At 39.2% G+C, this 13,985-nt stretch overlaps 1 protein-coding gene across 2 annotated transcripts in view; it reads right to left on the bottom strand.

Annotated features, from left to right (window-relative positions):
* The window catches only part of LOC139734643 (soluble guanylate cyclase gcy-31-like), a 212,028-nt gene that overhangs the window by 32,089 nt on the left and 165,954 nt on the right, over positions 1-13,985 (bottom strand). For both annotated transcript variants that reach the window (XM_071645429.1, XM_071645430.1), the window contains 2 exons: positions 7,654-7,751; positions 612-813 (listed from right to left, as the gene is read on the bottom strand). In XM_071645429.1, coding sequence (XP_071501530.1) covers positions 612-813; positions 7,654-7,751 — 300 coding nt within the window. The remainder of the gene's footprint in view (positions 1-611; positions 814-7,653; positions 7,752-13,985) is intronic.

Below are 13,985 nucleotides of genomic sequence, written 5' to 3'. Positions count from 1 at the left end.
CAGTAATGTCCAACGAGCAGTCTAACTCACGTGTGAGAACATATACAGACGCTTATTCATCTTGAAGGATATATGATATGGACGTGACGTCTATTTTCATATTTTTATTATTCAAAATAGTGACTAGAAAATACATGGCTGGTTCAATGCAGTAGAACTCGAGGATTTGCACAAAACGCGCGATACTAACCCATAATATTACTAAAAGTATATTCACTAGTATAACTATGCAGCCTTATTCGGACTGGATCAAACGTCAATAGTTATTTCATTAATGAATCAGAATGTCATGTTTTCAAAAGACATTTGTACACAAGCAGGTTTCGTCGATTGATAAATGAATAAAAACAGATCTCAGTAGGATATTTTACCGGGGACGGATGTTATCTACTTAAATGTAATAGTACGTGACTCGTTTTTGCATTTCTGCACAATTTGAATGATATGACTTGCGTCAGTCTTCTGCATATCAGTAATCTTTAAAAGATGGTGCATGAGCTTGCATTTTATCACAGTGAATAATATATCGTCATTATATCTCCTTGTCTATCAAAACAAAAGACGATATTAGAAAAAAAAAGCTTTAGACGAAGGTATTTCATTGGCTTTACCTCCTTCGCTGCTATCGCCGTCATCATCCACCAGTTGGCTCACGGGACAGCCCGGTGGGGGCGCTGTGCTACCCGTCTGGTCATCGTCTTCGGCCGCGACCTGCGGCTGGTTGACGCCATAGGGACAGTTGAGCGCTATCGTGTCCCGACTGATCATGGTCTTCGAAGCCAGCTCGAAGACGTTGTTTTCATGACTCGTTATCTGCATGGACAGCAACAAACACATAATGGATTGGCAATTTATCATGACTGCATGTAGGACGTAAAGGAAAAAAATGATAAAGATGAAGAGGAAGATCACAGGAGAGACTACGATTTTTTGATTGTTCAACTTACCAGTTATTTCCACTCGTCCACAAAAAACATAACAAACTATAACATAATCTTATATATTACACAACTATGATTTTATCATTTTGTAGTAAATGAATAATAAAAGTATAATAAAGTATATCTAACTATACATATAATTTCGTTGAATAATCAAGAATAGCAATGAACACTTTGGAAGATTGACAAAAAATAAATATTGGAAGGGAAAAAAGTCGCCCACTGAAAAGCGAAGCCTACAATATTTGGGTCACTTGAGAGGTATTATGTAGGCCTACTAAATATTATCCGAAATTAATCCATGTATAATAGGTAACAAAAACAAAACAAATACAAATACAAAATGAAATCAAATGAAAAGAAAACAACACTAAACAAAAAGTGTCTATATGATGAATATCGCAAAGCGACTTATGTCCACTCTTGTCAATTTTCTGCTTAAAAAATAGGAAAATAAGAAAAAATGGATATTTCATTCGTAACTTTAAGAATGTTTCTTGTTATGCAGGCAAGTGAGGTATCACCGTAAACTACTGACAATGACTGAAGGTCACGTCAGTGGCCCTATAAGCTACATTTTGTGTCTTTTTGTTATTGAGAACAGGTATTTCAGTGAAAAACCATTTTTATTTCACTCAACGCATTTAGTCTTATCAAATCAAAGTAGAAAAATAAGTTTGCTCATAAAAGTGACATTATACAGTCGAAAATGATGTCAAAATATCCGTTTTTGCACCCAGTGCCACATAAAAACCATCATACGGGACTATACATACATGGACATAGATGACACGACTCACCATTATGCAAATATCTCAGCAGTGAAAAGAGATAAATACCTGAAATTTTTGTATTAGTGTCTTAAGATACCAATGTACAAATTTAGTTAGGAAATTTGGAAAACATCCAGGAAAGTTTGGAATGTCTTGTATAATTTCATATTTTTGTTTACAACAATCCAAATTATGGTATTTTTCAATAAGATTTGTGTTTGGCATAGAATATGGAAATAATATTTGAAATTCATCGAGAAGAATTTTATGGTTACAATTTTCGATCTATCCTCTTCAAAATGAGGTATAACATGACATAAACACTAAAGATATAATATTTCTCAATAATTTCCCAATGATGTGTGGCCCCAAACCTAGAAATGCTTAAAACATAGGTTATGAATTTGCTCTATCTTTAAAATGTTTAAAGGGGATGGCTAGTAACTGATCAGTGGGAATCAGTGGAAATGCTGGGGGATGATTGTTCCCAATTCTTGTGGGGATTCATTTAAGAGTACATTATATATCTATTGTTGTGTGAAAATTATTTGCTTCAGAATGGTCTCCTTTTCAAGTAATGTGCAGTTTAATGCTTCCAGGTTCGCATGCCTGTACAGTGACAGGGCATTGAACTGCACATTACTTGAATATGAGACCGTTCTGAAGCAAATATTTCACACAACAATAGATATAAATAATGTACTCTTGAATGAATCCTACAAGGATTGGAACAATCATCCCCCAGTATTCCCATTGATTCTCACTGATCGGTTACTAGCCATCCCCTTTAAAGATGGCGCTGAATCCGTCTTGCGATCAAACTATTCATATTCGTTGATGTTGCGCCTTAGTATATGAGAGACTAAAAATAGGGTTATCCCTCTTCTTTCTTCATACGTGAATGACTGTGTCCTCTCAAATCTTGTTGAATACAATCCTTGCAATTTTCTCTTTTCAACTTTTCGGTCATCGAATGACGTAATTTGTCGTCATAGTGGTACTCAGACACCACACACACACAAACGCGCCTACGCGCCCCAATACTTACTTTATACGTAACTCGATAACTTTACTTGTTTCTCCCTTCAATTACATTTAGTATTCCATACATCCGTTCCATTAGATTCATGTTACTAATGAAATTCAACTTTGTTTTATAAATGCATGGTGCATACCCACGAGGTACTTGGGTCAATATGAAAAAAAAAACAACTTACTGATATTAATAAAAGTGGAAAAACTATTCTTTCCTCTTGAAGGGCAATCTGCGTGGGGGGGGGGGGGGGGGGAGGGGGGAGGGGGGGGGGCTACGAGGAAAAAGAAGAGAAGAAAGAGAAACAGGAAAAAAAAGAAGACAATGAATGTGGAGAAGAAGAACAAGAAGATGATGATGATGATTCTGGTGATCATCATGAAGAAAAAAAAGAAAGGGAAAAGAAAGGGGGAAAAAAGGAAAAGAAGAGGGAAGAAGAGAAAAGAAAGAGTACAAGAATTATAACTATATTTCTCCTTTCTCTCCATCTCTCTCTCTCTCCTCCTCTCTCTCCTCTCTCTCTCTCTCTCCCTCTTTTGTTCTGATACTCATGGGTGGCAGGTCCGCTTTCAGAATACAAGTCGTTTGCAAAATATATTCCTTAGAATATTATCTCAATGTTTAAGGGAGAAGTTGGGTAAAATACTGATAGAATGCTATCATTCAAAAACTTGACAACCCCCTCCCCTCCCCATAAAAAGACGAACGCCGCTAAGTATCTGTTAGAAAAAAAAAATCATTTTAAGGAATACAGACATTTCACCTGGTAATAAGGGTATTGTCGGCACGAACTGTCAATGCGCTAGCCGCACGTACTCCTTTATTTTGTTATAACTCTCGTTCGTGTATTATGAAATGAATTAATGTGGAGTTAATGCAGCCTTGACTCATCAATACTACCCTAGCTGTAGCCATGCTCGGCTTTTTGATGTTGGTTTTTATTCTTGGCTGTTATTTTTCTTCATAGGGGTATAAAGTTGAGCAAAATAAATGTGATGACTATGGTTCTTTTATTGAGCGTCTTCGATAATGAGTTTAGGTGGCGTATGAGGATCGAGATTCCGTGCCGTTTATTTCATAAGGAAAACATTTTCGAAAATTTGGCCCGTATTGACTTGATTTGTCTTTTTACACATCGCGTGCTTGATATACGTTTACAGCGTTCTGCATATAGCAAATTTCTAAAACATCAGCCCCCTGGCTCCCCGACTCTTAAAATAAAGATTTTTCAGCATAAACCACGAGCACAGAATCACTGTTCCTCTTATCATGTCTCTACTTTCGAAATAAGATATTCAGGTCTAACAAGTAGGCCTACATTTCCACACTTCATTAATTCATATTCTTTCACTAACATGGTTCAAAGTTTGACAACAGACTTTCGGCCCTTTATAAGTCTTTTAGATTAGACGAATTGCCTGCTGATATGGTATTATACACAATATCTGAACAATTCCTCATCCCGTCTTATCCGAAATCATGATTATGATTGTTCAATGTTCATTCAAAGGTATCGTCCTTACGAATCGTGAAATTATCCTGCATAAGGCAATTGAACAGAAAGTGCAACAATAACCTCCACTGAAAACAACAAGAGGAAGGGGGATCGAGAAAGATCCGACAAATATTGATTGCACCCTTCTAGTGCAGTTTGACCCTTTACGATGGGGAAATCATGACTATTGCTATTCGTTTGTTGTTCACAATAATTATGATTTACACAATTTACAACACATTCTCAAAGTTTAATGTCCCCTTTTCTCTTTGAAATTGGCAAAAATGTTTGCCAATTTCTTTCTGACATTGGGTATATTTCATGAATTCAGCTCATTCCGAATAATATAATCTTTTTATTATGATATAAAGATATGCAGAGATGTCCATTTGATGATGACGAATTGGTAAAATCTACAGCCAAATTCTCCCTGAAATTGTTGGGTTAATGTGCAAATTTGACCGCTTCATTAATCACAGGTTCTCTGTCAATATTAGCGATCTGATAAAGGAGATTCATGTAGTTTAAAAGTTTCCAAGATTATGATATTGTCCTTTTCTAAATTTAACTTTAGCTGGGTGAACAAAGGTTGGATTACTAGTAGTCCCCCAAAATTATCCTTTGAGAGAGAGAGAAAAAAAAGCATTGTATCCGCGTGTCATTCCCCTCGATAAGTCCTGTCAAGTTTAATGCAAACATCGATTCTTAATTTGGCAACCAGGCCCGTGAGATGACATTATGGTTTTCGGAAATGCCGCGAGGGTGTAAACGGGATTTACGGTCGTTAATTTGCGATTTATGACAAGTACATGGTACGGGGGAGGGGTGATGGATAGGGGGTTTACGTGCACAACAAGACGTATTTTCGGGCGGATGGCGGAGAGCAGTTATTGGGCTTCATATAAGACAATGGATTTCACCTCTAGACGGGTGATGTCTTTATGCCCGGGGTTCGTGAGTTCACCTCGGATGATCATCACCAACACGAAGATGTTACCCCGTTCTCGCCCGATTTAGAGCGAGTGTGATGGTGGTATAAGGGTGAAGGTGATGACACAAATAAAGCAATACAAATGATGCCAAAAAGATTCGGGATGGGTGGGGCTGAAAAGTGGGGAGATGTTATGGAGAGATTGAAGGGGTGATATGTTTACGATATGCCTATGACTTGGTATTATTTGTGTTTCCCGTTTTCGGAGAAATTGAGGCATCTTTCGTTTAGTCTCCAGCCACCGTACCGTGACTACCACGAACGCAATAATATTTGAGTTCGTGTGAGGAAGGCTGGCGTGGTATTAAATGGCAAAGGAGACGACAGCAAGAATTCGGATTGAATCAAATTCCAATTTTGCCAAACCAGATCACAATAACGATACGGATGACATGAAAGATTTTATACCGCGCCATCCATCTCTAGATGAAAAATGAAAATCCAATGTGCTTTTCGAATATAAAAAAAAGAAAAGAGAAGAAAGAACAGGAATTGTGTTGAGCTGTACGTGATGAATGCCTTCGGAGAAGGACTGACATCAGACGAGATTTTATATACAAGAATCCACAGATCCTCAGTAACCAAATATGATCATGAATTTGAATCAGAATGCACAGGCGTGGTGCAACAGCTGAGAAAGGTTGTTCTCCAAAGGTTGGCCCTGTTCTCTGATTGAGTGCTGTTCGTTATTCCGAAGGTTCGCTATTCCGAAGGTTCGTTATTCCGAGGGTTCGTTAATCCGAAACACACAAATTCCCTATACCTAGAGGTTCGTTAAGCCGAACATTTGTGGCGTTATTCCGAAGGTTTGTTATTCCGAAGATTTGTTAATCCGAAAATGAAATTCAGAATAACGAACTTTCGGAATAACGAATCTTCGGACTGAAGAGCCTTCGGAATAACGAACCTTCGGAATAACGAGCTGTAACCCTCTTATACCTGTTATCTTTAAAGGCTTTAACGGGCTACGGATGTGTCATCTCAATCAAAGAACAAACAACATAATCTGTGAAAGTCCATAGTACTGCAATATGATGAATTTGCCCCCAAAACAACACGTGGAAATACTCGATTTATCCCTCAAACAATTTTCATGTAGGACTAATATCTCCTCACTCACATTGAAGTTGTCAATATTTTTCTAATGACCTTAATACGCCAACAATTTCTATGGTTCCCTCTCCCCCTCTTCTTCTCTCTCGATCCCTTCACAAAAAAAGAAGAAGTATATTCTTATGTTCATTTTGCGTTATAGCACAAATCCCTGATGATGCCAATTGTGGTGCCTAAACAGTACACGTCTTCTCCCCCATCGTCCGCTCTCCATCTATAACCTTCCTTTAGTAACCAGACATTAGGTATTTTAAATATTACAGTACACGTTTATAGCCTAACGCGTTCCTCATTTAATATATTGATTAAATATGCACTTTTATCATCATTTCATCAGGAGCAAATTCCTTCTTGATGATTTTTCGGTCATTGGCCTGCTGTAGCCAGGAAAGTAATTATCATAATGCGATAACCCACCCCACTATGTCCATTATCCAACACTTCATTTTCCTGCTTTTTGTTACGAAGATGTGGAAGGAGAAATGGAGAAGATCGGGAAGAGGGGAAGAGAAGAGAGGAAAACTTCGACTGAACCTAGAAGTAACAGAAGTTATGAGATACGAGACGTGGAGAGAGAGACAAGGGGAGAGATAGAGGGAGAGATGGAGTGAGAGATAAGAACATAGACATTAAAAAAAGAGAAAAATACATTACAGTATTTTTCTTTCTTCCTCTCTCTCTCCGGCTACCTATCTCTCTGTGTGTGTATGTGTGTGTCAAAGCGTGTGTGTACGTGTGTGTAAAGGGGAGGGGGATATTATGTACATCACTCATTTTATATCACATTTAAGATCTGATAATACGGTGTAAAAATAAAAAAACAACAACGACTCTGGCGTGTCCTTGAACGAAAAAGGGATTTTGTCAATCTGAAAGTCAAACCAGCCTGGGCGGCCACCTGTCGTATACCATCCTATAAACGTGTCTACATACACGACATAGCGCCCACCTGTCTATAACGACAACTTCTTTGTGTCCCTTGGGTATATTTTTCCCTATTTTCTTCTTAGTCTACGCTGTAAGTCAGATACTTCACTGTTTGTTTGCTTTAAAAAAATTATGATGACATTTAGAAAAAAAAATATTGCTTTAGCATCATGAGTACAAATGAATAATGTTGTTCCCTTTTTTCATCGTTCGATGAGGTTGATTACGCTAATGCTCAGTAATGATAGTCATTTCACGTCGTCGCAAGTTGCTAAAGAGCCATTAATAAGATCAAAGAAACCCGGGCAGTGTAAGAGAGACGGTAAAAATCTTTTGACGTAATTTAGTGGTCCCCGATTTCAATTAAGGGGTATACTCACGGATTCCCACGTTAAAGGCAGGTTTGGTCGCTTCATCTCAAACGCATCGTGTAGTAACGTGCCTTCTAAGGTAGGTAGTATAGCATTCAGTCCTCTTCCTGAAGAAAAAACAAACAAACAAACAAACAAAAGTGATGACCAAATTAGAATATTACTGTCCACAGCAATGGCAGCAAATTATGAGGCAGAATACAATAAATGATAATTACTTTCGTTTTCATCCTACAAATTTTGCATAATATCAAAAGCATCAAATGCATAATTATGATCTCATCAGTAATCTCCAAGAGCAAGAGAGTTGATGTATCACCAACGCTATATGTTAACACCTGCATGATCTTGATTCGAGGGATGTAATATATACATGTATCTGACAATCAAAGTTTGCAAATCATCCCTGATTTATCAACAGGTAGATTTATTGACATAAAATGCATGCAACGCAATGATGAAACGTTCTGTCTGCTTGTTGTTGTTGTTTTTCCAGATTTGAGTCTTAATAAAACTCTCGCCGTTCGCTGCATTTCATGTTACTATTTCTACAACTAAAAACATCAGTATGGGGTGGATTTTCCCTTTAAGCCTTGGTAGATCGATCTCCCCTTTAAGCCTTGAGTAGATCGATCTCCCCTTTAAAACATCCTTTAAAACAAACAAACAAAAAGTCTTGGGTATAGATCAATCGCACAACCGGAAGTGAAGAAGGAGGCCGAGAACTCCCCTGAGGAGGAACACTTTTCAAGTACTGAGTAAGAGTGCAGCAAAGATGAGCGCGTTGCCAAGGTAACGTCACGGGAGCGACCATTGACATGTATGTTCCAGGCATATAAACATATCACTCGTTGCCATTCTCCTCATGTTCCCACCATCACAACATGAGCCGTAATCATCACAGCCCATTCATACTGGCGAAGATCATCGGGATTTTAAACGGCTGTCTTTGAACCCGCGATGATTCGTATAAAATGAGTATGGGAAAGAGCTAAATTCTCAGAATTTACTCCATACTTAAATCAGAGAGAATTTGTTCGGATTACGGCGATTTTTTTTTTTCGATCTGTCTTTGATAGATGTATTTCGAAAGCCTGGTGCGATAGCCAGACAAACGTCCCGTATCATTGAAGGCATTAAAATGTATGAGCGCGAAATTACCTGAGCGGCCGGATCAAGACGGCGCTAAGGGGCGGATCACGTTTGTGTAACCAAAACCACACAGTTGATGCACAACATACCTTTTCTTTCCTAATGTAACTGTCATTCCCCTATATCATTCCCCTCTTAAAATGACAAGATTATACATACCACTACTGTCTTAGCGTTTGATTGCCAAGAACTCATTTATATGGCTAGTTCAGGAATAACTATGGCCCCGCGCGCCTCAAACCCTACCTCATGTACCGCAATCACATAGCTGAAAGGATAATGACTGCGTTCCACAGCAAGTGAAACGAATCAAAGGAGAAACGTTTCACAGACGTCTATGTGAGGAAAAAACAACAGCGAACAAAGTAACTTTCAGCTCTTGAATCTGATGATCTGTTAAAAAGCTATAAATTTGCTGTTTTGCAGAATACTCTGCTCGGCTTGGAGTCTCTTGACGATTAAAAAAAGATAATAACTTTTTAAAGGGTCTAGACATTGCTAGATTTGCAGCACGTAATCGTCACAGGAGAATATGACATTGAAACAAATTTTCAATGAAGAAAACTTTATAAGAATGTGAGCTGGCTGGTACAGGTTACAAAGAACGGACATAACTTCATCTTTCCTAGAAAGGAAAGAAGTGAAAAAAAAACCCACAAATGAACACGATATTCATCTCCCTGACATCTGCGATGGCCTACCTAGCTGTCATAGCCCTTTCCACTGGCGGCAGCTGCGTCACGGAATGCAATTTGGCGTTACTCGTATTGGGATGGCTCGCGTACGTCGCATTCTCTCCGTCTTGTCCGTAGGAGGCGCCCAATCAATGGCGTCCTAATTACTCTCTCGGCACCTGTCTTTCGGCGATTATGAGGACATCGCTCTTTAAAGGGAAGCTGACCCTAAGAAACATGGTAATGTCTGATGATCAGCTGAGCAGTTAGAGTTTCTTTGAAATCGGACAAAAGTGAAAAAAAAATCATCTACATAGTGAGAACGTTTCACTTTCACGGAATAGCAGCAATCTGTCACAGTCATATATACGCAAATTAGAAATCAGTTCGGTATCACTGTTTCAGTGGCGCCCTGCTATTAACACAAGACTGGGCAGAATGTCCGGCCAAAATAACAATGATAATATCGAGTTTGTTAAATCAAACTCCTGAAATGGGTATTCATGCCTAACAAGCAATAGCTTCTTATCTGCCTGGCTTGGTAAAATCATTTCCAAATGGAAACTACAGACGAGGGAAGAATAGGGATTAAGTAAACTATCATCACGAATATCAACTAAAGGGGGTCATCCCACGAGACCAACACCCACGAGTCATACGACCCACGAGTTGGACATCATTTGCCCAGTGTGGGGCTCATTGGCTGTATAACTCATGGATTGTATGACTCGTGGGCTCTATGACTCGTGGGCTGTATGACTCGTGGGCTGTATGACTCGTGAGTGTCGAAATTGTGACGTGCAACCGATCCAAAGTCATGTGGCTCTGGGCTTCAGACAAAAATAGAAAATTACTTCGACAATAAAATTGCAAGATACATAGACTGATCTCCCTCACGACGCGTAATCAAGCTAGTGAATAATGTATGCGCACTTTGGTGTAGCAGTTAAGACTCTGGGATCCTGCCCAAGAGGACACGAGTTCTGATCCCATCCTGGAATGAGGTGTTTTTATGACGTTAAAGATGGGATCCTGCCAGTGAACTCTGTGTAATGATGGGGGAGGGGGAAGAAGCTCCGGAAGAAAAGCACTTACTCTGTAGAATGTACTCTGGAAAATTAATAAAAACAAGACAACTGTAAAAATCGTTATTGTGATGAAATGCCAATGAACCTTTTAACGCCATTATCATGACAACATATCTAATCGCATTTTTCACGCGTTTAACTACAATGTACGTTTGGAAAGCCGTGCTATAGGCCCTAAACCGCTTTGATTTCAGGAGCCTGCTAGCAAGGTACTGTTAAAAAAAAAATCTTCGTGGATCTTATAATCCTGCAGAGAACGGGTAAATAGTCGCAGTCAGAAGTCATTGTGAACATTTCCATGCAGTCTACCAACCCCTCAGTGAAGTCGTCATCTTTCAGACATAGAATGTTGATCGCTATTTCCCACAGGTATACTTTCTCGTTGGACTGAAGCAAATACTATTACATATGTGAAAATGAGCATCACACTGGATAAACAATTGCATAAATCATAACGATATTACATCACTATGGACGATGGACATGTACCCACACACATGCACGCTCAGACAGACACACGCACATTCATCAGCAATAATTTGTTAGCAGTCTTAAGCCAGTTCACAGTTAGCTCATGTGCATATAGGTAGATTAATGGTCTTTCTTTTTCTCAGTTGGTTAGGCACGCCACTCGTTGTTTTCTTCTTTTTTTAAAGCCGGATATTGCATGAGCTTGCCTGACGAAACAATCATGAACTTGTGCATAGACTAAGTTATCAGAATGGTTTGTCAATTGGCACTTCAGCAGGCATCCATTTCATTGTTTTGTATTGAATGCATTAACAACCTTTTCTATATTATATTGCCAAAGACCAGGCTTGCTGTCAGGTGGATGTGCTATCAAGCACCATTTTTAAGGATAACATGAATAGTCATTACATATCACTGACGTTTATCTCAGTGAATTTAAACACCGCGATGTCCAATTGTACAAACAAGAAGGCGACCGCTCTTTCCACCTCTATGGGACAACAAAACGACCTTTTTCTGCTCATGCGCTTTCAACTAAAGATGTTAGAGGGCGCAAAGAGCAAAGCGGCGCTCTGGCAGCTGTGTTTCAAGGTTTTGCTTAACGACGCATACATCTCATATAGGCATATGAAAATACAGTCGCTTATGTATACCGATGTTCTTCATCATTTTATAATTTCGAATGATTTCGCAGATATCATCTATATAACTCTTCTTTTTTCTCTCTCTTTTTCGTCACAAGCTGTTCAGGATGCGAACGAGAATCAAAACATTTTGGACGGCGGACAACTGTTTGTTAAAGGACAACTGAGTTGAATGGACTCTTTGGACAGATGCAACTGCCATTGGAATGTCGAAACATTCACAAGAGGGAGGGGACCCTCAGAAGGTAGAAAAGTAATAATGAAAATGCATGCAGTTCAACTCGTAAGAATGGATTGGGAATAATTTCCATCATCGCTGCCAAATTAATCATAAAGCATAGGAGCTGCTTGCAATGTCCATCATATTCATAGTGATGATAACCCTACTGGAAAGATCACAGTGTCCCACAGTGTGTTCACAGTGTGTTCATAAAGTCGACTGTGTGAAAACGCTCGAATTCAACGGTGTGAAAATGATTTCACACTGTGGTGTGATTTTTCACAGAGTGTTCACATAGTAATGTTCTGTTTCACACTGTGATTTGATGATTCAGGTATGTTCACATTGTTAAAACGCTCGAATTTAATAGCGTGAAGAGATTTCACACTGTGCTTTACACTGTGTTTCACACTGTGGCAAGTTTCACACTGTGAGACACTGTGTTCTTTCAAGCAGAGAATACTAATGGTAACGGTAATAATGATACAAGTGATAAAAAAGTAGATATACAAAAAAAAAGTGATATAAGAAGAGGGAGAGCTAAGATGTCATATTTACTATAGTAAGTAGCCTCTCACATAGTGGTATAGTACAGTGCACTGCTCTTTCAAACGGCCTTATTCCATAATAAGATGGCCGAGTAGGGCTACGCGTCTTTAAACCTGGGCAGAGGAACTCTAGCAGTATTTTTTTCGTTGTCTTTAATCATTTCATCCTTGTCCATTATCGTCTAAAGACCGAGCACCGAGTAGGGGATTTGAACTTAGAACCTCATGTTTTACGAGACCCTTGTGTACTATACCACAGCGCTTCCATCCGACTGCCAGAGCACAGTTACACGCATCGTTGTTTTCAATTTATCTTTGGGTAAACGTATAGGTAACATGACCCCTTGCTTAGTATTAGAACGCATAATGGGAAGCCATAGATCCTCACTCATTGGTTAAGACAGACACCGGGTCATGCGCAACGGGATGGGGGAGGGGGAGGGGAGTGATTTCCAGTATAAAGGCCTATCCTTTGCTGGGACAAAAAATGCTACCTTTGAAGGAATAAAATAGAAGTGAATCAAAATATGTTCTTAAATGATCAAATAGTGATGTGTTGGGATTAGAATAAAAACGTGTGAAACTGAGAAACTTCGGTCAAGAGACACGGGGATAAATACCATCCCCGACCCTGAGAGTAAATCCACTGTGTATCGCAATGGACGCAAAATATCCGGCGCTCAAGGAACGTCGCCATAATTACAATGATCAGTGTAGATACCAGAGAAGTTAATCACGTCTGTTGCCAGTGGGGTATGACATTGTTTTGACATAAATGTTGCGCGTAAACACAGCCCTCCCGGGGGAAAGACAAATTACATGCTCACGCCCAATAAACACAGGGATGTGATGACTCCTTTGAAGGGAATTATGGAGCCACGCATCGAAAGTCATGTATGGGACCATCGGGATGCGCCTGGTGATAACAGCGTCTACTGGGGCACATCCAAAATTCTTCACGCCAGTTCGTTCCCCATGAATGCCCGTTATGAGCATGACTTTGGACCCATGGTAATATATTCCCCTGCGACCGGGGGAGCTTGATACTTTGATGAGATTCTCCGGTTTCTGATATGCATGAGTCGAGTCAATAGAAATGCCATTTTTCACTTCTATTTTTTTTTTCTCCCGGGTATTTGGTGCCGGCAGAGTTCAATTTAAAGCGCAATACCACTCCGTGTTTACATCTACTGTACGAAATGGAGTGAATTAGTACAAACAAACGCGGCACATGTCTAAAAGTTGCGAGATTGTGCACTTTCACACTTTTTAATGAAACGGTGAATATTATTGTTCGTATTAACCACATAATAGAACTTCGTGCGGACACATAGTCAAATACATACAACATGGATTGGTATGAAACACACCTGCTATTTGAAAGCGTAGCGTATCAATAACAAGGTCACGAAGGTAGTGCATCTCTAAGAATGGTACTATTAACAAGTAAAGTAATATAAATGTTAAAATGAAAAGGATACACACACTCACCATCACACACATAAGTGAGCATTTAATAACACTTTCAATACTGAGTAATACGG

Source organism: Diadema antillarum, unplaced genomic scaffold (genome assembly GCF_040938485.1).
Source record: "Diadema antillarum isolate AM-2024a unplaced genomic scaffold, OU_Dant_1.0 seq00000536_RagTag, whole genome shotgun sequence".
Taxonomy (NCBI): Eukaryota; Metazoa; Echinodermata; class Echinoidea; order Diadematoida; family Diadematidae; genus Diadema; species Diadema antillarum.
This window is presented reverse-complemented; position numbering and strand designations above follow the sequence as displayed.